This window comes from Trachurus japonicus, chromosome 3 (assembly GCF_045865225.1).
Source record: "Trachurus japonicus isolate A0001 chromosome 3, Traja_1.0".
NCBI lineage: Eukaryota > Metazoa > Chordata > Actinopteri > Carangiformes > Carangidae > Trachurus > Trachurus japonicus.
The window spans coordinates 40,190,493-40,215,805 of record NC_140909.1 but is presented as its reverse complement, the minus strand read 5'-3'; the positions used below and the strand labels follow the sequence as shown (position 1 = coordinate 40,215,805).

Genomic DNA, 25,313 nt, shown 5'->3' with positions numbered 1-25,313 from the left:
TCACTGGACACACAAACACAAACAGTCGATAAATAGTGTAGACAAACAACCTACAAAATAAAAGACTGTGAAGCAATCTCATAAAAAATAATGTTTAAATACACTTTATTTGATTTTATTTGTGCAGGTTGGAATATGTGCCAACACGGATAATTACAGGAAAGGCCATAATCAGCCAGTAATAACACAGCACTAATAATTTCTGCTGAGTCCCATCACTGACTTAATGCTTTGTGGTTTAGGCAAACAGAGGTAAAATAACAGAGTCACAAGAGGAGAGCTCTGTTAGAAGCAGGCTAAAAAACAACAAATAATAATAATAAATATTCCCACTGATAAGGCAGATTCATATTCAAATATCACAGTCAATGAGTACATAGCCAATAAAAAGATGTGTCTGATCTGTTCAGAAATATGAATTTTTTTTTTTTTTGGTAGTCTAATTTAACATTTCACAGAGAGTTCATCAGCAGCCAATGGCCACCACACACTCTCTTCATAGAACAATAATTTAGTATTTACATCTTCAGTTACATTTAAGGCTGACTCATTAGCAGGTTCCTGTCTCACAGATGTATGAACAGTATGACAGAAAGTACCCACAGTGACAGTTGAATACAACTAAAAAATATCTATGTGGCAAAATGCAGAGTACATGTTCCATTCATTGTGCAACCATTGGGGAATCCACACTGATTTATTTCAGTGAGAGCAACTTCTTCAAATGTTCACCAAGAGCTTCACAGAATATCAGAGTAATATTGATGTCACCATTCTGTACAGACGTCTTTCACAAAAGAATATTTATGTACATTAAGGAAAAGGTTGTGTCTCATCTTCTGGTAAATAATGGCACTAATGCAGTGATTTTCAACCTTGGGGCCGGGACCCCACGTGCGGTCGCCTGGAATTTAAATGGGGTCGCCTGAAATGTCTAGTAATAGATAATAAAAAAAATATATATATTACTGACTTTTTTTTAAAACAAATTATTATTCTTTTAATTAAAGCAGAAGTAAGCGGAATGTTTGTGTTAATATAAGTCTTAAATAGTTATATCTTCCGACAGCAATCACTTATATAGAATGTTTGGTCTGAAACACGGGTCTGTCAGTCACTCTGCTCTGCTGTAAGCCGAGCAGAAAGCTTTCCTTGTATCTTACAACCTTTATCCAATGAGGAGAGAGAACGGCATAAAGGGGCAGTCCTCTCTGTGTGTGCAGCCAAGGGATGCGCGTGAATGTGGTGACGTAGGGACGAGGGCGGGGACTGCTAACTCCATCGACTGACAGGAAGTTAGCCAAAACGACCGGATCGCTTACTTCTGCTTTAAGGGTTAGGGTTCAAAAACACCACACACAATCTTAAACAACTGCATCTATACTTTCACTTTCTCAAATATAAATCGAGTTAAAATAAAATGCAACATATAAAAATATCTGAGCTGGCGCGTCTTGATAGACGGCCGCGAACACGTGACTGCACTTGATCACGGGGGCGCCAGAAATTCGTGACGTCAAAATGGGGTCACGAACCAAAAAAGGTTGGGAACCACTGCACTAATGAGATGTGTTAATAGGGGTGGGGGGTGGGGGTCCTCTACTGGGCCACTCAACTAATAGAAACAGTGTGTCTGGGAGGACTGACTGCTGTAACAGAGAGGGGACTTAAAGGTGTACAGAAATGGCCGTTTGTCCCATTTGTCGCGCCGAGTTGTCACGAGCTGCAACACGAGTTTACCCGAGTAAGGAAAACAAATTTGATTGGTCGTTATCGAGCGGGCGGGATATTCAAAGTTTGGGGCGAGCCCGAGCTCTGTGTGTGTGTGCGTGTCTCAGACATTTGAATGACGGATTACGGATCCAATATCAGTGGCTGGTGAATCGTGTGCAGGCTGACGTATAATCCGTGCGCCTGCATTATCCAATGCGAAAAAAAAAATACACACTTTCATCCCGGATTTACTCAAAAATAGAATTTTGCACAAAGTTTGGCCTACAACGTCTGAAAGATGAGTTATCACATTAATTTTATGATCCAGAGTGGGCTCAAATTCAGTTTTCTTTTCTGTACACCTTTAATGTTGAAATAAGCAACATTTATTAAACATAATGAAATGTTGGATGTGAAAAATGTTAAAGGGATACTTCAAGGAAGGGTTCGAACAACTTTCGGAGTTATCAAAACACTTTTGGAGCTCACTTTTGAATCATCCAAAACACACACTATACTGCTTGTCCGTACTGACCTGAGTGTTGTAGTAGTAGCTAACAGTGGCTGTGCAAGATTTGCTGCAAGATGTTCTTCTGTGTTTACATCATACATCCAGTGGTTTACAACAACGAACAAACATCTCGCAGCAAATCTCCAGTTCCAGTTCTCCAAACCCTTCCTTGGCATGACGGTGAGTCGAAAATTGGTGAATTATCAATTATCAAAAAAACAAAAGAACAAAAAAAAACAAACACAATCTAGTCTCAGTGTGTCCAACAAATTCTTCTGACAGAAATACTCCACTGAAAACCTATTACTGCCTTTAATCATCTTGTTAGTTTTGGGAAAAGCTCACGGGTGAACCTTGAGTTGAGACTGATTCTGTCAAATTGTTTTTCTCCTTCTTGAGACATTTATCCTGCTTTAATTATTTGTGGGCTTCACTTTGTAGTAGTAAAGCCCACAAATAATAATAATAAAAAAATATCAAGTTAAAAAAATAAATCCTACGTTTTATATGCACTGTTTTGAATGCACTCTCTCACTCCCCCACATATACAACAGGTCTGTCCATTCAAAATCAAAGAAAATGTTCAACAAAGTAACAAAATGCTAAATGAATTCTCCGTTCTGCAAGAAAGTGAGTTCTTTAAAGTATCAAGGACATGACGGAGGCTGAGTCTGAGCTGCTAATGAGTTCTAGTAATAGACCAGCCATTAAAACCATCATATCACCATATGTAACAGGGTATGTACAGTAACTCCACTTGTGAAACGGTGCTTTGACGTACTGCTGTTCTTTTTCACTCATCAGCCACTGTCGGCTGAGTTTATTAATGGCATCTACTAGGAACTTAAGCACAAAACATTTCGTCAACACCCTGTGGAAGCAATTTATCTAAGTCACTTAACACATTGTGTCATGAGAAATCTGTTTCATTCATTGTTTGGCTCATTGTTGATCTTTGGCGTTACGTGCACATCATTAATGGTTTTCCTCCACGTTACCTAAACTGATCTCATTGGGCAATAAAATAAAATAATTTCCGTATATATTTTTTTGCTAAAGGGAAAGATTTGCTGGTGGATAAAACAATTACTTCAATAAAAGAAGTGTTGGTTTCTACAGAGAGGAACAGTTACAGTGTGCAGTTTCTCTTACTCTTAATAGTTTCAAAAAGAAAATCAAATAACTGCTGAATGGGAGTAGAGACCTGCTTCAGCACTATTTCCTCTCCGACAGTTCATTCAGTGGCGCTCAATGTCAGGCATGACTGTGCAAATGGAAATAAAAGATATGCAACCGGGTTAAAACCGGAGTAAAAAGGAAATAAACCCTGGTTCCTCCTGAAGAGTGTGAACAATAAATTGTTTGGTCAGTGAGCTTGAGAACCGAAGAAAGACGTGTCGATATTTCATTCCACTGTAATAACGCTGCAGCGCTGCTTCACACTCTCCACTACTGCCGGCTTCTTGTCGTCCACTCACTTTAACCAATGGTCTTGTGAGGTTTGGTTTTACCAATGCTCCGAATGCTCCGGCTCAGGAGGTTAAGATGAGTACGTTTTTAGTGGGGGAAACGTCGCTATTAAGAGTGACAACATAAGTTTGCTGAGGTAATAAATTACACCAGTGGAAAAAACAGGCACACACATGGGCAGTTACTCACAGGCAAAAACCTTAACATTCACTAGAGGGCTGTCAACAGTAAAGCACAAGACGGTAATTTGAGATGCCATCCTCGAGACAGATCACAACTCTGCCGGCGTGTTGCAGTCTTATGCTTTGAAGTTGTTTGCTGCCGCTGATCCTTTAAATCAGGAGCATTTATCTCCATCCACCGCGATGCTCAATGCATTTCTGTATACATGTGGGGACAAAGCTTGCAGATGGAGACCCACATTAGGAAGAAAGCACAGACCTCTGCTCGTTTTTTTGGATGCAGAGAATAATATTCAGTTCAAACAATGTGAGTTCCTCATTGTCTCGGCGCACGAGTGCTGTTAAATTAAGAAGTACTCACATGAAGTATTTAACATCTAGAGATTTTTTTTGTCCTTGTACATGAAGTCACATGTACAGTACTTGAGTACTTGCTCCTGAAGACTTTGACAAAGATTCAGTATCAAACATCCAGGTCCGTTGAGGGGGGAGGGGGGGGTCAGACGCGTCCCTGAGCCGGCTGAGCTCGTCTCTCCTCCAAACAGCGACACACCCACATCGACACCACCTCCGCGTTACCGTCATTGTACTGTATGATGAAGGAATGATCCTGAAAAGAAAAGAGAGAGACACAATGAGGTGGTTTTGGTAGAAAGTAAATACGACCTGTGTGAGGTTGCAACGTCTGTCCTTTTTTAATAAATTATATTTTTCTACATCAAGGCTATGAGTTGAGCGACTGCTTCTTTCTTCCTTCACTGTTTTTGTTAGAATAAAGTTAGTCCTTCAGGGTTTTATCTGAAATGCCAAAATGTGAGCAGCTGAATTCAAAAAGTAATAAAGAGGTGAAATTTCAAGATTAATATGGAATGATGATTTACTACTCTACAGTTTATTTTTTCAGACTGAAATTCCACAAAAGAGGCAGATTTCTTAAATTTATCCTCGACTAATTTTAGATAATGAAAACCGCATCCAAAAACATAAAATTAAGTAATAATCAACCCAAACTTCCAGGTAATTTAGGAATCACATCTTTGAATGTATTCAATGGCACATGTTTTTGAGTTAAGTCACTCATCTTAAAATGTTGGAACAATGAATGCTCTATACTCAGAGAATGACCTTCAGAATAAATATCATCTATGGAAAAAAAAGGAGCTATTTACCACAAGTTACTCATTAAAACAGCTATTAAAAAATCTTTATACCTAATTCTGCAATCTTATTTTTATTATCAAACAGATTGGAGCCACAAACGTTATTACACCGTTGTGAGAAATGTGTTGTTTAGTTCTATTTGTATAATTATTCTAAATCATGATTCAAGGAATAATAGTAAAAATACAAATAAACTAAATAGGAACGTCATTAAACCGTCTTAAATATTAATGTGCGCCAGATTTGGTTTTAAATGCCACACGTTTAAGTAATGGCTTGTCAGGGCGGTTTGTAGGGATAACATTGGAGTTAAATCTTCCACATGAGTCAAAATAGTTGTAAAATGTGATGAACGGTAGCAGGTGCACTAACAAATCATTTTGTCAATCACTGAAAAATGATTTTCGACAAGAGAACGAAGACTTCACCTCGACTGATTTTCATCGTTAGTGCCATTAATGAGCTGTAGAAAGCTCACCAACATGACGTGTGTGTGTACTGGGAGCTCATCGACTTAGTTAAGTGCTGCCAGTGTTCAACTTGTTACTGCTGCAGGACCCAAACAGAGATGTCACATGTGATCTCTCAATGACAACACTTCCAATCACTGGCCTCATCTAGACGACTCTCCGGAGCAGAGCGAGGGGCCACGGAGGTCATGGGGGGGGGGGGCAGTCAGAGGTGAGAGGGGAGGAGGCTGTAAATGAGACAAGTCAACTGAGGCTGACCATGAATTTTATTTGCGCTGTCTGGATGTCCAATTAGATGCAACAACCCTGCAGCTGGTCAGTTTAAATGAACTTGTCAACAGTGATTTCCACGACATCTGTCCTTAACAACAAGAGACGGTCGCTGCTGGACAGTGGACACTGTTAACAGGAGCTCAGCTCTGAGGAAGGAGGTCGCTCACAACTGAGGTGTTTGTGCGACAAAGACTTCTCCTTGTCTATTTTTGTTCACAATTGTAACTCGAACAATAAATCATCTGGGATGTTGCAGTATATAGGCCGGATCCCATCATTAACAGATGTATCAATATTATTGCCCCATGTCAGCCTGTAACAAATTTCATCAGAAACAGTGTCACTGGAAGAGAACAGAGTTTAATTTTAGCCGTGCTGGTGGCATGTCTCTGTTGATGCCAATGTCAGTCCAACACTTTGGTTCAGACTGAAATATCTCCACAACTCAGAGACAGATTGCTATGAAATCTGGCACCGGCACTCACCCCCCCCCCCCCCCAGGATGAAGGTCTGTGTCCGGTCCTTTCTGTAACTTTCTGAAACTGTTGAGATGACATTCAGAGTGGCCGGCTGAACTGAAGAGAGGGAGGATCCAAACTACTCTGTAGCTCTTTTTCCTTTGCTATGTCTTATTCAGATAATTAAAGGTGTTAGTTACAAGTTTAATTCCTTCCAGCCAGTAGATGTCGCACTCCCACTCACCCGCCATTTAGAACTAGCCTGGCTCCACCCCCCTACGAACTTCTGTTCAATTTTTACTTCCCTTCATTACTTCGCCTGGGACTGAAATGTTTTTGTGGCTTTTGGCTTTGGCTTTCCTGCAGAGAATCTACCGGCCAATCAGAGAACAGAGGAAGTGGCTGATGTTGAGCGGACGATGAACAATTTTTGAGTGCTGATGGAACGTAGGCGACTGAGCAGAGCTTTGTTTTGGAACGTGATATGAGACGTGCCTGGTGCGATGTTATGACGTGGCGTCACGTAAATTAGCGGGTTGACCCGGGTCTGGCGTTCCCACTGCAAGCCGATCGGAGCCGAGCCGAGTCTAGCATTGCCAAAAATGGAAGTAGATGTTTCTCATTGGAGAGTGGCCAATGTCTTTGCACAAATTAAATGATGTGCAAGAGACTGGTTGGGACCACGCTAATTCAGAACAATGGCACTGTTGACCAAAACCAGTTCTGAGAGACCATAGACAGGCCCACACAAACAAAATGGTAGGATAGGATAAAAAAAGTATATTATGTGTTAATGTGAATAGAACTTACTGGTCACCGAGAAGTTTATGTGACCAGCTGGCACTCATGGTGAACACATTCAAGGACTAACACTACATTGCTGTAAGTACTTTTCTGTTCATTTAAACATGAACACAAACCGTTCACAATGATTTCTGTTCTTTGCAGAGCTAGAGGTCTGTGAGCAAACACACTAATCAGAAAAAAATCCTCCTCTCATCATAGCGGCGTTACTAGCTTGACTCAAATTAGAGGTGGAAGGCGACTCCAAGGTGAGCAGTGTTGTTGTCAGCTCTTTCATCTGCGGTCAGGTAACGTTAAATATCCCCAAGCAGCAGCCAAACTGGTGCAGACAATGTAAGATTAGTAACAAAGTAGGACAGACTGGTGGTGACGGTCCACTTTGTTCCTCCGGAGATCACTTGTGTCTATTTGTGGTCACACTGAAGACTGTGTATATGAAAAGAAAGCATGTGAGGAACACTGAATGTTGTTGGTAAGTTTTTTGTCGTATCATGATTCCTATCCAATCAGCTCGCTTGGACTTTGTTGTCCTTTCTTTCCTAAGTTTAGATTCTGAACCTCCGACTGCCACATGGGTAGTCTGATGTGATTGTGTATCTCAAAGAAAAACACTTTTCACTGGGCTCTAATCCTGCACAAACTGTAAAGATTGTGAAGGACTGGGGGGAGCCCCATCAATCCTGTTGTCCTTCTAATGGGCAGCTGGGGTTAACACAGTCTGAGGTTAATTACTCTCATATCAGTGGAAGCGTGTGTGTGTGTGTGAGTATGCCACGGGTGGAGTGGACGCTCCTGGGCGCCCCTATGTGCTGAATACCCATCTCATCAATCATTCCTCCTTGCCTCAGTAGAGAGGGAGTGGTACAGAAATAAAGAAGGAGGTTCTTGAGTGATGTTTTTAAAATCCAACTCTCCACCTCTGCTCCAGAGATTAACCCCGGCAGGCCGGAGACATCCGCTGGACTCTGACCTGGATGAAGGTGTGCGTCTCCTCATCCCACACTCACACACTGTACATACACAGGACATTTTAGAGGCACAGCATCTAAGTTTTTTGTCCAAGGCGAAGTCCCACCCTCTTAATTTAATAAACACCTCCACACCAGAGCAGTGCCTCCCCCAGAAGATAAAGTCACAGTCGTATATTACAAGTTGCCACCTGCTTGCAGATAAGATGGTATCACACCTATGATTAAAGTTATGCCTGATCTCCTTCCACCCAACATACAATGAATGACTGCTACATGGAAGCATGTTTATGGATTAGCTTTAAAGGGACAGTTCCAACATTTTGGCAAATTGGCCCATTGCCATAATCCCTACAGTTTTAGGAGTAGGTTTGTTACCTTTAATTGTTGGTGCAAGCTGTTATTAAGAACAGCGGAGCAGAGCCACCAGCTGCTCAGAGCTACACTACAGAGGCTAATGGAATTTCTTGGTTTTCCTCATGCGCGTTCCTGTCGGGGGCAGTTTTTCGGCAAGCAGTCTCTGCATTTGCCTTGAAAACAACGCGAATGCGAGCGCATCACGGCTGCCACACGTTACCTGCTTTCGTTTGATGCGTCGGCCGCGACCCAATGCACATCTCGACGTGAGGTGAATGAACATAGTGACGAGATCAGAACAGACAGTCACTGTCAGAGCAATGGTGGAAACTTTTGAAGAGAGGCTGACAGACCTGGTGCGAAACTTTATGTTTCCATTACAAATATGGCAACATATACTTGTTGCAGCACTACACAGCCAAAACGCACAATGCTGGCGGTCTCCACTTGGGGCAGACAACAGAAATTTAACCCGGAAATTGTGAAAAGCCCCACCGATCTGTCACCATTGGTCACAGATCTAGCAGCAAGTATATCGCCCTTATCGGCCCTTATTATCTCATAGTGTGGTGAAAGTTCAGGTCACAACTTGTCCACCAGAGCGTTTTGGAGTTGTTGGATTGTGTATTTGATGAGTTTGATGAAGGAAACCAAGAAATCCCATGAGCCTCCGTAGCGTAGCTCTGAGCAGCTCGCGGCTCTGCTCCGTCGTTCTAAAAATAGCTTGCACCAACGAACCTACTGCTAAAACTATAGGGATTATGGCAATGGGCCGATTTGCCAAAACGTTGAACTATCCCTTTAAAATGACTAAGATAAAACCAGAAAGCACAGAACAGAGACAGCAAAACTAAACACTGTTCACTTACTAGATCACATGACTGTGTTTTATGTCGTGTCACTGAAGCCGGGCATACATTTTAGCCCGTTTTTGACCCGATTTCTGAGTCGCACGACTGGGCCAGATTTACTGGAAAGTTTCAAATGTTTGTTTTTTTAATTATATAAATTTTTTCTAGATAATTATTTCAAATACATATTTTAATGAGCTGGTCTCTGTTGTTCTTGTACAAAGACAATACATAATCTTGGAGCTTGGGGGGGGGCGTGTTGAGCAGGCACCCCATATACAGAGGCTACAGCCCTCAATGCAGCCAGTACCCTTAATTCCCCCAGTGGCCCTTTGCTGTGTCTCCCTCCGCCAGTTGTCTCACTCAACTGTCAGTTGACTGTTGTGTCTCCCAACTGTCCTATCAATTAGAGGCAAAAAGCCCCAAAAAATACTGGAAAAAAAGATCCTGATTGACAGAAAGCTTTAGAACAGTTACTAAATGGACACTGATCAGGAATGAGCTTTCAATCTAAACTTTTACGCCGACACGTACCAGAAGCTTTGGACTGAAATAAGTCATTACAGTGCTCAGAAACAAAGAAATTTAATTATCCGTCATGTACATTACCATGACAACTGTGGAAATCTCCAGTGGCTTTCAATCATGTGATTTGATTGAAATTTTCCAGAACAGCTTACTAAATGGACCCTGTGTTGAGTTTGCTTTTGTTAAAGTGAAAATTAATTATTCATGGTTCTTTTTTTTCTAATTGTGGTTAGTTACTACATTAAAAAACTGCACAAAAACGCACACAATATGTGTCACACAATTAGGATCCAAGAAAAATGACAAAAATTAAGCAGGTTTTAGGGACTGGACACATTTAAATGCTGTGGAGCAGAGAGATGCTGATCTTTACATAGCAGAAAACATCAGGAGTGAGATCTGTGTTATGAAAACACATCTGGAACAAAACACATGATCTAAATTATTATTTTTTCTTAAATTTGTGCATCTCCGAATGGCCCCATCCCCCAAAATACAAGACCACAAAGCATGAAAAAAGTGTTTAAGACTGTGTGGGGGTGAATACACACGACACATACACACCATGGTATTGAATATATTACGCATACATCCTCTATCTCTCACAATCACCTAATAATTACATGTCCTGCAACTTCAATTAAGTTTGAAACCTGTAAGGGAGGAGTACTAAACACACAGTGAATAACTACTCCTCGTTAGGTCACTGAAGGTGTTCTCACTTTCTCCTGTAGCAGAGTGGACAGAGGTGAGTCGGGGGAAGGACTCATTTAAAAGTTACATTAATCACCGTCTGGCCACATCAGAACGGGATAATCACCTGCAACTACTCGGCTCAAATAGAAACGGCTTAAACCCAGGGGAAATTCTACCTAACTGTTTAATTGTTTGAAACCTTTGAAGGGTCCATTTAATCTAAGATTAATTTATGCGATTTTAAATAACACCATGTATGATTAATACCCTCAGAAGAAATTAAAAGCAGTTTGAGGCAATTATAATAAGAGACTGGTCATCACCTCATTAGAATAATGTTGGAGGAAACATGGTGTGTGTGTGTGTGTGTGTGTGTGTGTGTGTGTGTGTGTGTGTGTGTGTGTGTGTGTGTCAGTGTGTGTATGAGAGAGACCGAGAGAAGGGTGAAGAGGTAGATAGAATAACTAGGGCTTTACAGATTTGCATGCTAATCACCAGCTCCCTCTGGAAACTAGCTGGCATGTGTATGAGTATATACTTGGGGAGATCTTAGTGCACAGGGAATGTCGGGAAAAGAGAATTATAATGCTGTTTCTCCTCTAGATGTAATGATCCAGGTATCCAAGTGTCCATTTATCAAAGCTACCTGTTGCTTTCAGGACTGTGCATAGGCTGGGTGTTCTCCAGATACAGCACCTATATGTCGACAAACCCCAATATTATGGCTCATTGTCAGCCACCAACACAGAGAGAAGCAGAACAAAAACAACAGCCAGAAAGGGCCAACTGGACTCTATAATTCTTATTGCATGGTCAAAAAGTTCTGGACCCCAACAACACATTTTTCCTAAACCTAGGGTTCCTACACATTTGAAAATTCCATACTTTTCCAGACCCAAATTTCCAGACTTCTCAGAAAAAAACTTGTTGTGTTTGTGATATACAAGTAAATAGATAGCATAACAAAAAAATCATTTGTTTTCATTATTCTGAATGTGTATGCCAGTATGTAACCAAATACTTATAACGCATACAAAACAATAACCCAAATAACTTCAGATAAGACCAAACCAAGATAATTCAATACAATAGTTAGTTTCCATTTTCCATACATTTCCAGACTTGGAAATGTATAAAATCAAATTCCATACTTTCCATACTTGCATAAACCAATGTGACTGTAATGTGCACAGGGATTCCTTCTCCAGCTCTCTTTTTATTTGCTACACAACAGTTTGTGGCACATTTCATGTCAACAACAAACTGCAACATTGTGTGTCTTCCAGGAAAAACTGTCTAAAATTGTGCACTTCTATCCTCACATGTAAACGTACTACTACTCGCCTTAAAAGTGCGGCATGACCCAGTTCTGACAGACAATAAACCAGCCCTAGGAGCATCATCATTCACACACCTAGGTTTACTCATCAACCATGTATAAAAAAGATAAAATACAAAATGTTTTTGGTAAAAAGTTGGTTTAAGATAAAATATTGTTGGGCCGCCAAACCAAGGATTTTGGCTCAACAAAAACATGATGATTTCTTTGTTATGTGGAGTCCAGGTATCATTCAAAATGATGTAATTGAACAGTTGCACAGTAATACCAAACTGTAGTTCAAGTAACACTTAGACATTTCACATTCAGAGAGTGCAAACTGCTTCCAAAGTTTGAGATCCACAATAACTAAAACTCAAGTACGACACCTAGCAAAGAAAAACAAACAAACAAAAAAAAAAACTACATGATTAGATGTGTAATGTGACATCCTCAGGAATTCTTTCACTAAAATACCAGGGTATAATCAAAAATGTGAAAAATGTGAAAGCCAGGAATGTAAGAGCACCTCCATCACTGTTGAAGAATTCAGGCAGTTCAGGAAACGGAAAAGGAGGCTGAATGAGCGGCTCCATCTGCTGCTTTCTTTATCCAAATTAAAAAGCACAATGGCGGTTATCTTGTCGACTGCATGCCTCATCTCATACATGTCCGCCTCAACAAAGTGGTGTCACAAAGTCAGTCAACAGGGACGTTTCTCCAGAGATACAGGATTTTGGCTCAGATGTACAGCAAAATACGAAAAACCGATAAACACGAAGAAGAAAAACAACAAAGACAAAAAAACAAGGAAAAACCTCTATGACTGCAGGTTATGAGTGGTTTTCATATGTCTTTATGTCTCCTGATTTAATGAATGGATGGAATCATTCAATGAAGGAGTAACCTAATAAACTGTGCATGCCATGGTTTATAGGACAGAGCGTGTTAATATTAACTAGTCAGAGGACGTTAATATCCACCATCGTTTTTTGTGTAGCACTGTAAATGGTCAAAAACACTGTGTGTGCTTGTGTGTGTTTAAGTTGAATCTAGAATTGGGTAAAATTCAGAGACAGGAGGGGTTCCTTTGTGGAAAAACCCAGGGGCTCATCTGGTGTCTCCAGGGTTGAAAAGGGGCAACGAAATGTGTGTGTGTGTGTGTATGTGTGCATATGAATAGAGGAGCAGAATAGGAGGGCTGCGCTGACAAGGGTGCTAAAAGGCTGTTTGAAGGCTGCTGGCTGGGGAGTGAGGGATGATGAGGGGAGAGAGAGGGGGAGGGAGGGGGAATGAAATGTCCATCAAATCACAATCAACCAATATACGGTTGTGAGGATCATCGCGCTCTATCTTCTTTTCTACACATAATTCTACACATAAACGTATGCAAAAACACGGTTCACAAACAAAACAATGTTGCACCGTTTGCATTTGCTTCTACAAATGAACCAGTTTTCTTACACTAAATATAATTAACGAAGCAGACAGAACAGGCTTTGTGTTTAAGGAGCTTGGGGGAGAAAAAAATACGGCCTGTTTACAACAAAAAGCAAGAAACTTCAGACAGGACAGGTCATCACCAAATACCTGCAGCTACCGTCCTGGGAGCGGGCCAATGGAAAGTCTCCTCAACTGACCAACGTCATGAGCTTATGATGACAGGATAGGGTGTCCACAATGAAAGATGCATTAGTATGAGGAGAGAAAAAACACCCTCACTTTCCTCTCTGATGGCTCATCATGTCATTCTTTACAAAAGAAGGGACAGAAGAAATGAGGAAGAAAGATCTCTGAGTGATACAAGAGAAGCACCGGGCCTGACACAGCCAGACAGAGCTCAGTTAGAGATTTCATCTTGATTAATTAGAGTCCAACTAACTGACAGACAGATTATGAATCATGGTGTAAACCATCTGCGCTCGGATCAACTCAGTGCTTCCGCTGGTGTTAAAGCTTTTTGGGTTAGGTATCAATTTACAAGGCACTGAGTGCTACTCACTCTGCACCACAACACTACAATACAGAGGGAGAGCACAGTAATGGGTGATTCCTAACACTAAAAACTACCATAGATTGTAAGAGCCATAATCTATGAAGTTAATAATAAGTTTTGAATAAACAGATATTTTAATATGTTTAATATATCGTTTTGAAATTCATACATTATATTTTTAGTGTTTGTACTTAAATGATGTCACATGCAGTCCAAGTAGGTTTTGGATAGAGCTGCAGCAGGAATGGGAGCAAACATTTTTCTACCGTATGATGAGGATGTAGTTGACTTTTTTCTTTAAGTAAACCTTCAGTTTGAAATGGTTTACATCTCCTGTTTTCATTCGTGAATGAAAACTTACCTTTCCTGCAGCATATAAGTGGCTTTTGACACTATAAGGAAAGCCACAACACAAAATCTAAAACACAACACAAAATTCTAAATTGACTGACTGACAAACACGTGCACGTGCAACAATTTAGATATGGGATTCTTCAGAAAGGGAAGTCGGCTTCTTTTGTGTTGCTTTGGTTTGACACTGAAAGTACACACTAGAGTTTTTGACAATGCCACGTATGACTTGTTGCTGTGTGAACACATGGTTACACACTTTGCTGCAGCTGGTTTCCAGCCTTATACTGGTTGAAATAAAAGGAAAAGTGTGCTGCAAAAGAATCGGAGAAGACCTCAATGCACTGCAGTACAGTGACTGTACACAATGCATAATAACGCATCAATACTTTAGCGTTAGGAGGCTGTTTTTTTTGTATTGGTTGAAGAAACAGTGTTTTATCAAGTACATGTTCTCATAGCTCAATAGGGTTCGTTGTACGGCTGTCAATCTCCCCCCAAATCAGATTTGAATTTCTAAAGTTTCTTATGTTAAATATTCAAATTATATTTGAATTTTTAATGGTTTTTTTTAGTTCATTATATACACCTATACCAGCTTATTATTACGTCCCGTGTCCACAAAAGGGCATTTCAACCAAATCTGTTATGTAACATTTGCAACACACTCAAGTTTTTTAACTCAATTAAGTAGTGGTGCAATGGATCACAGTTGATCCGTGATCCGTTCTGATTGCTCTCCACGGATCAGTACGCAAGTGGTCCTCGGATCGATCAATGAAAAAAAAAGATGTGCGTGTAGTATAGGTCCACCGCCCCAGCCGAATAAACAGGCAATTAAAAAAACTCTGCTCGTAAATTTGAAGCTGCAGCTCTACTTCGTGCACAACAACAAAATTGTTTGTTTTATTAACATGTTTACTACCCCGAACGTCGTGACACACAACGTTAATTTGCGTCGTTGTGGAAGGCACATGTTTGAAAGTGAGTTTCCACCTTCGAATGTTCTCATTTTGAAAATAATCAGAATTCTGTTCGAATAGCAAAGTTCACTCTGACAGCCCTAGTTTGAACTTAGAACTGCAATTCTTATTAGCTTTTATATCTCAGGCACCTAGTGATGCTTCTGAAGAAGATGGGAGAATACTACAGTCCAAACATGTCAAGGTATCAAGAAGAACATGTTGTCTGACACATAATAAGTATTACATTTTCTCATGTTAATCCTCATCTGATGTGTTACTGCCATCCTTCCCCCTGCACTGGTTCCCCCTTGATTTCATGCCAGTAATATAATATGATGCCAAGAAAAAAGGTTTGTCTTTACCTTTAGTTGGGTAAAAAATGATAAGGTTGTGAGTGAGATTGATAGTTTGAGCTAAGCGTTCAGTGTCGTTGTAACAGTCTGCGTCAAGCTTCAGGGACAGAACCCATCAAGAGCAAGCAAGCAATCAAACAGCAGCCCTTTAAAGAGTGTCTAATAGGATAAAATCCCTGTGACAATAATGACGTCAATAAAAGCTATACCAGTGATTAGAGGAACCACATGCTGAAACCTGATGAGCAAACAAGCTTTACTAGGTGAGTCTGTATGCTCATAAAATTACATTATTTTCTCAGTGTCTACACTATTGTGTGATTTCAACGCATTACCTTCCAGGAGAAATGAGTTGCTGGGATAAAAAACTGAGAGCAAATGGCAGCACTTTCTGTACAGCACAGGGAGAGGAGAAAAGGGGAGCTGTGTCTGGCTGCATTAACATACAGATAGAATAGGTAAAGAGTTTTAATGTACTCAGGAGGCTGGGGGAATGGGAGAGTGGAGAGAGAGAGGTGGAGGAAAGAGGGAATGAGGAGGAGAGAAAGACAATCAGCAGGCTGGTGCCACAAAGGCAGGCATCCATGACCTTACATCAGTTCAGCACAGGCAGAGGGAGAAATGAAAAGGCCTACAGGAGGACAAAAATATAGGTAAGGGAAAGAGAGGGAGCAAGAGGGCTGAGGAAAAGAGGGAGTCGGAAAAAAGACAAAACTGTGAACATTTGAAAAACAGCACACAATGAATATGAAAAAAGTGGGGCGAGCTGCCACAGCTCCAGTCCACAACACAGATTCAAAGAACCTTTAATAAAACTATGCAAAGACACATCTGGTTAGGAGGGTATCCAAATGGAAAGAGTTTTTTTTGTCTCGGTTCGTAGCTTACTCACTAAGAAATGAGGATTTGAACTGCACCACATGGTCAAGGCTTCCTCTATTGTATTTTTCGTCAGAATTGTTCTTAAATAGTTCCTCTGACATTAAAGAAATGAATATATATGGTACAGAATTACAAAATATTCACGCTGTAGCGATGAAGTAGTGGATAGCTGAGAGAACCGGAGCTCTGGATTAATTGTATTCATATCCTAGAGGATAAATTGACTATTCACAGGAGGAAGTTTAATATCGTCTGTTAAGTATTGGCAATGGATGCTTGAAGAAACCTTTGTCCTTGAATAATTCTGTGTCTGAATGAAGCTTTGGTTGTTAAACCAACTAAGTATTGAAGGACACACAGGCACAAGAACACACTGTGAAAATTCAGTCTCCTCAAGAATGATCATATTCTTGTTTGAGGTACGAGTACATTAGCAGCTGTGAAATACGTCGGGCAAACAGCCAGACTGAGACAAAGGCTGATTGATTTTTCAGTCAAACTAAAGACGGCATCATCTCCGCTACAGAAATGATACAGACTGACACACTAAAGTGACTGGAGTCAGAGGTGTCGCTCAACACTTCAATGTAAGCTGCGTTAAAACAAAGGTCGACAAGTCACAAAAAAACTGAGCAGGATGCTGCTAAAAACAACGAGCTGAACTTCTTCCACTTTTGTCTAGAGGCGAGGAATTCCCAGTGAGTGTCTCAACAATATTTCCTGTTACTCCTCTTTTCGTGGTGTGAGACTGAGAACACGGAATCTGTTAGCAGCTCTGCATTTACACCCTCCAGTCCTCACTCTCCTCACAACACAAACCTTCACCCCTCTGGTCTCTGTGGACCCAGCCGTCGCTGTCCTTGGCGCTGACATAGAAACCAGAGTGCGGAGCAGCTCTTAAAAGGCAGTTTGTGCTGTGGCCTAGTAATACTAATGCCAGAACAACAAAAAATGGTCAAGATCCTAAACTCTGGTATACACTGGGGCAGGGAGGTTTGGAAGGGCTGGAACTTATGGCCCCTTTCTATTACAGTTACAGCTCGACTCGACTTGTTCATTTTCCATTACAAACACATGAGTATTTCATAGTGCCTCCTCAACACGGCTGCACCGGTCGCTCCGTCTTGCTCTCTTTTTTGGAACCTCTCGTCAGCCACCAAACATAGTCGTCTACACCTGGTTGACAGACCACAGTGCGGTTTTCCACACAGCAGCTGTTTAACTTGTGTGAAAGAATAACAACAGTGGCAGCACAGATCGGTGGGTGCTGCTGCCAGTGTGTTTTTAAAAATAGCAGGTTTGATTCTTGTGTTGGATGTCGCACTCATGACTCTTCCAGTGACGACACTCTCTGGCCAATCAGTCAGTTGGCAGTCGGCAGTCGGTCACATTTTAGTAGCGACGCAGCTTGCTTTGAACCCCGGCTGAGTGGTAACCAAAAGAAAGAAGAAAAAAAAAAGACCAGGTACTATCCTGAGTGGAAAAACAAAGAGGAGTAGAGTCGAGTTGAGTACTGTCAGTACAGTGCACTGTTCTCCCTTAATTACAAAACTCAACCACAGCCTCAAATTGTGCAGCTCTTGCATTTTGACAAACTGACTTCTTGGACTGTTAAAACCAAGATCTCAAATGACACCTGCTTTATTCTGTCAGTGATTCAATTGTTGTCTCTTCAACTTAAAACTGTTCTATTTCTATTTTACCTTCCATATGAGACAAAATTTTAATAAAGTAGAAGTATTTTACAGACAAACCTACATGACAAGAAGTATGCACTGAGTGTCATTCTAGTTGTGTTAAAGCAGAACAATGCATGTCGGCCGGAAATAGCTCGCTCCTTAGTTGGTTTCTCTTTTTTTCCCTCTCCGGAGCTCCCCCACAGTTCTGGTAGGCACATGTCACTGTCGTAAAAAAAAAAAAAAACCTCGCCGCCACCACCTCCGCCCCCTACACGTGCTTGTGTTTACTGCTGTTTGCTAAGCCCTGCTAACACCGAGCTAATGCTAACACGGAGCCATGGATGTATTATGCACGGAGCTAACGGAGCTAATGCTAACACGGAGCTAACGCTAGCACAGAGCTAACGCTAATACAGCCACACACAGGCACAAAGACACAGACATACACACAGATGAATAAATGTTCCAAAACGCGAAGATGTGTGTGTGTGTCATGATGTATTACATTATCTTATAAAAGACCCATGGTGTGTGTGTCTGTGTTAGCATTAGCTCCCCGTTAGCCACAAGCTGAACTTCCTCAGTACAAACATTTCATGTTTCCATGGTTTCCTCCGACTTTCCGAACTCAAACCAATCACGATTCATGACATGCATGACGTCATATGCGTTCTTATCTCGTACTGCCGTAAGGCAGTTTCTCGCGATACTTCTATCCATTGACGAGATTTGTAACACCGAGACGGACGACTGATCTTGCAAGTGCGGTTTTCAGCCAGTGGGGGGGGTGAGCGCATTGGCCTAGACCCCATTCACTTCATAACAGGTCACTCAACCATCACAGTGACTCTGAGCCACAATAATTACAGCCCAAATCCTGCATAGTTCTGCTTTAAGGCGGGCTTACACTGCACGACTATTCGTCTGTTCACATCTCAAACTGCACGAGCTTCCCTCTTCAGTCCTACGTCTCAGATCAGTCTCAGACCTTCACTAATTGCACGTCGTTCTACGATTGCTCTCCACCACGATTACCCTGCGATGCCGCTGAGATTTGTGCTGCTCTATAATTGCTCGATTGTAAACCTCAAATTGACATTGGTTCCTGATGTTGGTTCCTATAGCGGAGTCCATGGTGGAAGATCAGACCGACAAACACACAGACAAACAGCGTGCATCACCTCCAAGGACGGTGCTGCTGGAAAAAAAAAATAGAACAGCGCTACTCTCCAGCCAGCTGACGTGTAGCTCACCTGCGGCTCCCCTGCAGCTGTCAGAGGAGCCTCGCTAGTTCTCTCTCTAGCCTGCACTTTGTTTAAAAGAGTTCAACATGTGAAGATCTAACTACCATCTGAACACCGGTCAGCTGAGCCAGAGCACAGTGGACGTGGCTGGTGTGTGGGGTCGCTATTTTATACTGTAACAGCAAGAAAAAAATAATGGTCCTCAATTGCTGATTGTCTGATAGTCTGTGTACATTTGTCGGGCTGATCTTCCATCACGGACTGCGCTGCATTACTGATCATCACCCCGTCACCCTGTCTGTCACAGCTACAGTTGTGGCTCTAACTTCACCCTGTCACTCCTCTCTCTCTCTGCCCGTTCTAACTCCATCTGACAAAGTTCAGCATCACATTCAGGTTCATAAAGGTCTCATTGGCTCTGTGCTGAAACAATCTGTCATGGCAAAAACTTGTCGTATGTGCAGAATCGTGACGTAGGACCCCATACATTGTCTGTCACGACGAGAAATTTTCTGGCATGTCAGAAGAAATTTGTCGGGAGGTCGGCGACTCGTCTGTAGGACGTCTGGACGTGACGCAGCGCCTCACTAACTATGCGTCCCGATAAATGCTCACGACCCCGCGACCCCTCTACAATTATGCAAATTATGCTGCGACTCGTCTGGAACGACAAAATCGTACAGTGTAAGCCCGCCTTTAAAGAGGAACTATGCAAGTCTGGTCGCTTTTTTGCTGTTTTGCTAACCCTCCACCTGGCCATGTGCATTTGTTTTTAATGAAGCTGGCGAAAAATCAATCCATGGAGCGGTGGATAACGTTATATAACACACACGATGTTACGACGTGTATATTTGTGTAGTCCTAACTGTCATAAACAAAAGATTGCCGGTTACGGAGTGCATTTGCAGAGACGAGAGCTGGGACACCAGGGCGATGGCCAGGTACTACACTGATGTTGTAAGGTTGGTTTTCAGCATGAGACGCCAGGTGAAGACAGAGAGCCTCCGTTCTCACTCGTACAAGTCACAAGTCATGTAGTTAACTATCACAATTACTCTGGAGCTTTTTAATTAAGGTTAAAATGTAGCATAGCCACAGGAGAAATCCTGATTAGTTCCTCTTTAAGAGGATAAAAAGGGCCATGAACAACATACTTTGCAAAGATCATCTTGGCTATTCATTTGTCCTTCTCTACAGTCTATCTACAGATTTAGGCTTAGGCAATAATGTACTAACATATTCCTCTTTAAATTAACTAACTATACACTCCAGGACATGGATGAATAGATTATTGTATTGTATACATTATTCCCTATTCACCTAACAATTTCGATGACCCTGTCAGCTGAATGAGGAGTAAAAACGTTGTGTATGACTAATTTGCAGATGACCTGATCATGACGTGAAGTCATTTACCTTTAACATCCTGACAATTAATCACATTTAGTACAGTATCATGTCATAATGACACATTTACATGGTGTTGAGAACTTTCTCTGACCGACCAACAGCAGAACAGGCAGAAGCACAGAATAATACTTTCCTCTTTGTCCCTTGATCAAATTTTCACTGGGTTATAAAACTTAATTTTGTAAACCAGAATTAGTTGACTCTTGCACTGCACCTAGGCCTGATTCATTCAGTTTGGCTCCAATGTGGTGAATTAAATGAATAATTGCTGAAGTAGGTCTTCAACCTGACTCAAGGTTTCTGGTTGACCTCCCTCTGACATCTTTCATTGGGAGCAAAAAGTTCGTTGCTGTTGTTTCCACATTCGCAATGGCAACTTCGTGGGTCCTTGACCCAACACCACCTCAATCTTTGCGAAAAAAAACAACTGCATAATCCAAAAGCTACAGAGATAATAAAATTACGTTTAATTGAATTCTCGGTGGAATTATCACCTTCTATACACAGTTATTCAAAACTTAGATTTTGTGGTCCTTGGAGCTGTTATAATGGAGGGCTTGGTTTTTACTCACCATGAGGTTATTAGGAGCAGGCCTCTCTTTGGGTTGCCGTCGCATACTGAAAAAAAAAAGAGACACAAGCAGTATATATCCAGCCACTATTCAAGCTGTGTTTGTAGAGTGCAAGACATTTTCTTTTGTTCTAACTTTCATTTTTGGCAGCGTGAATACTCAAGAGGAGTCCTGACACAAAACCATTAATGCCACAGAAACTAAAAGTACTTTCACAGACCGTTCTTTTTATCAACAAATACAAACATGTTTTAGAAACATATTAATTAATATTTCTAAGTTCAATTAATATTCCCTTTTTGTCAGGACCTTAAAATTGAAGTAGTTGGTCAAGTGAATTTGTGTGTGTGTTTCTGTGAGCGTCCTCCACAGTGTGTACACATACAATACACAATCTAGGGGGGGGTTATCTGCAGTTAGTCATGTGGCTGGTTTATGTATCAAAATGAATGGGCCGTGACCCCATAAGAACAGCCTGGGAGAACGCGGTGCTAGAAGCGCACCCAGGCAGGGCAGGGCACCTGTACCTCCGTGTGTCCTGAGAGAGAGGTGCCCTGTCTGAGTAAATAAACACACATGGGGGGTTTAAACAACAGCTGGTACAGCCAGCTAGCGAGCGCTGAACACACACGGGCCCATCGCATGTGGTTTGAGGGTGTATGTAAATGTTTGTGCAATGTAAAGGTTACAAGAGGCTAATGAATCGGAGGGTAAACACACGTCTTTGTCCTGTTGCATTAGAACCAGCAGCAGCGAATGTCCTCACTGAAACCATTACATCCAAAATGCATCCACATGCGCAGACTAATGCACTCCAATGCCATTGTTTACCTTTATACCTTTGATTCAGCTACAACAATTCAGCTGATAGATCCATGTTTTATAGATCTTGTGGCCTTTGTGGGACTCAGATGTTTGACTTGTGATTATAATTTGTACTAGCTTAATGTGTTTGGCACAAATAATGCAGCACACAGACAAGAGCCACTGAACACAGAGGGATAGTTCAACATTTTGGCAAATTGGCCCATTGCCATAATCGCTATAGTCATAGCAGTAGGTTCGTTACCTTTATTTGTCGGTGCAAGCTATTTTAAGAACGGCCGAGCTGAGCGGCAAGCTGCTCAGAGCTACGCTACGGAGGCTCATGCGATTTCTTGGTTTCCCTCATCAAACTCATCAAATACACAATCCAACAACTCCAAAACGCTCTGGTGGACAAGTTGTGAGATAATAATGGAACGTTATGAGACAGAGTTGTTTTCGAGGTAAATTCATGCAAAACCACTGATGCACGTTGTCTTCAGGGACAGTTTTTCAGTAAGCAGTCTCTGTATTTACCTCTGTCTAGTAACGTTACACTATTATCTCATAGCGTGGTGAATGTGCAGGTCACAACTTGTTTTGGAGTTGTTGGATTGTGTATTTGATGAGGGAAACCAAGAAATCCCATAAGCCTCCATAACGTAGCTCTGAGCAGCTCGTCGCTTGGCTCAGCCGTTCTAAAAATAGCTTGCACCGACAATTAAAGGTAACAAACCTGCTGCTATGACTATAGGGATTATGGCAATGGGCCAATTTGCCAAAAATGTTGAACTATCCCTTTAAAATCAAAAGGAGTTCGGTGAAAAAAAAAAATCAGCATCTGTCCTTCAAGAATCAAATCTTATTAAACAGTAAGAGCAAATGACTCACCACTGAGTGATGAAGTGAACAAACTTTTCGCTGAACTGGTCGACAGGAAGAACAGGGGGATCCTGCGGAGAAGAACAAATCAGACTACGTTTCAATCTGCGAATAGGATAACCTGCTCAATCTTTAAAAAATACATTATCCCAAAGCATTCAATACTGTGTTCAGAAGAATGGAACGGACTTGAGGTCACAGTCACTTTGACCTTTCACTGCCAAAATCTAATCGGTTCAAATTATATTTGTGCCGACTTTGAAAAAAGGTGCTGCCCCCGCCCGAGGTGTTTGTATGAATGGGACGATTGGACCAACAACCCAAAGACATGGCGTCTCTGACCACGGCTGGCACAGAGGCATGAAAAGGTTTCAAAGGCATGCTAGTTGGGTGATATCCATTGCAAGATTTAGACATCCATTTGTCTACTGTGTTGATCCAATGTATGTATGTTGTATGAGTGTAAACCATTGAAGGGTCTTGATTCAAAGAGGTACAGCTTTCTTTTGCGGAGACCTTATATTACAGTAACGTCTGACCTCAACACTACATGCAGCGCTCTTTATTCCAAGGCAGCAGTGAGTAGTTATGACCTGTCAAGTTCAGGTGCAACAATTGCTGAGTGACACATTTGTCTCATTTTGTCGACCAAAGAACGAATCCTGCGATCCACAAAGTTCAAGGAGGTGAATTAAAAGCGAAAACGTGGTATGTTAGAGGTGTCATGGCCCTTACAGCGAAAATAACGAATGTCACCCCTGGACCCGTTCTTTTATTAAAAGTGGAAACATTATGGTATGGAGACGATCTGAGGGCCTTTTGACTGAATCTAGATTAATTTCTACCTGTGAAAAGCATATCAAGCTCTTCTTCGGTAGTAAAAACTGTTTAAATGTACAACATCTTGATTCTGATTCTTCTTGATAACTGGCTGATTTATTAAACATTTTTGCTCAACTACAGTGTCTATAAAACCTTAAAGCAGAAGTAAGTGGAATGTTTGTTTTAATATAAATTAAATAGTTATATCTTCTGACAGCAATCACTTATATAGAGTGTTTGGTCCGAAACACAGGTCTGTCAGTCACTCTGCTCTGCTGTAAGCCGAGGAGAAAACTTTCCTTGTATCCTACAACCTTTATCCAATGAGGAGAGAGAACGGCATAAAGGGGCGGTCCTCTCTGTGTGTGCAGCCAAGGGATGCGCGAGAATGTGGTGACGTAGGGACGAGGACCAATAGATCCATGACGAGGGCGGGGACTGCTAACTCCATCTGCTGATAAGAAGTTAGCCAAAACGACCGGATCGCTTACTTCTGCTTTAACCTTTTGTCAGACCTTTTATGAAAAAAGTGCCACACTCAGTCTTGTTTAAGCTATTCAAATAAAAAACACCTGGATAATTCTGTGGCCATGCGGAAAAAGATTTTAAGGTCAGACAATACTTAGATTGAAATTTTTGGTCCAAACTCCAAGCGCCATGTTTGGCAAGAACTAAACACAGCACATCATCCATAATACGCCATTTCTGCTGTGAAGCATGGTGGCAACATTATGTTGTGGGGATGTTTGGAAAACGGATGATGCCAAGTACACCCAAATTCTTAAGGAAAGCCTGTGTCCCGCTGCACAACAGCTGAAGATGGGTAGGTTTTCACCTTCCAACATGACAATAATCCTAAACATACCGCCAAAGAAACAATACAGTGGGATAGAAAGATCCTAAGTGGCTAAGTCAGAGTTCTGACTTAAATCCAATAGAAAATCTTTGGATGAACTCTAAGAGAGAAGTCTACTGCCATCACCACAGTATTTGACTGAACTTGAATGGTTCTTCAAGGAAGAGTGGGCAAATATTCCCTGATCTAGGTGTGCAATGCTATAAAACACATGTCCAAAGAGTCTGGTTGGTGTTTTTAAAGCTAAAGGTGGATCTATGAGGTATTACATCAGGGGACTGATTATTTTTCCAAGTCTGTTATTCTAGTTTTTTTTTAATTTCTATTAATTGTCAGAACTTTAAAAAAAATTATTATTATTAGTTTTTGATGTTGTAAGAATAAATTCATAAAATGAACCTGGAATAAGTTTGTTTGTAATGGGGTTTGATTTCAGCCTGTATGACAAATAAAACTAGAAAATTTCCTCTCGGGAAATTTTGAATGGGCCACGGGAGCTACTGCGGGTTGTGCCATCTCTGTCAACATGGGAATCAAACCCACGATCTTAAGGTCAAGACAGAGCTGATCAGACAGACACATGATCATCTTTCTATAAGCACTGATATGGAGGAGCTGTAACCACATTAGGTTACCTGTGTGTGTGTGTGTGTGTGTGTGTGTGTGTGTGTGTGTGTGTGTGTGTGTGTGTGTGTGTGACTGTAATCACATGAAGCTGGCTCTAGAGTCTGTGTGTG

General features: G+C 41.4%; 1 protein-coding gene across 1 annotated transcript in view; it reads right to left on the bottom strand.

Moving 5' to 3' along the window:
- Positions 1-3,778: 3,778 nt before the first annotated feature.
- map2k5 (mitogen-activated protein kinase kinase 5) overlaps positions 3,779-25,313 on the bottom strand; it is a 100,821-nt gene continuing 79,286 nt past the window's right edge. The window contains exons 20-22 of the mRNA XM_085772666.1: positions 22,908-22,969; positions 21,213-21,258; positions 3,779-4,486 (exon numbers count right to left, since the gene is read on the bottom strand). Of these exons, the coding sequence (XP_085628792.1) occupies positions 4,376-4,486; positions 21,213-21,258; positions 22,908-22,969 (219 nt within the window). The 3' untranslated portion in view covers positions 3,779-4,375. The remainder of the gene's footprint in view (positions 4,487-21,212; positions 21,259-22,907; positions 22,970-25,313) is intronic.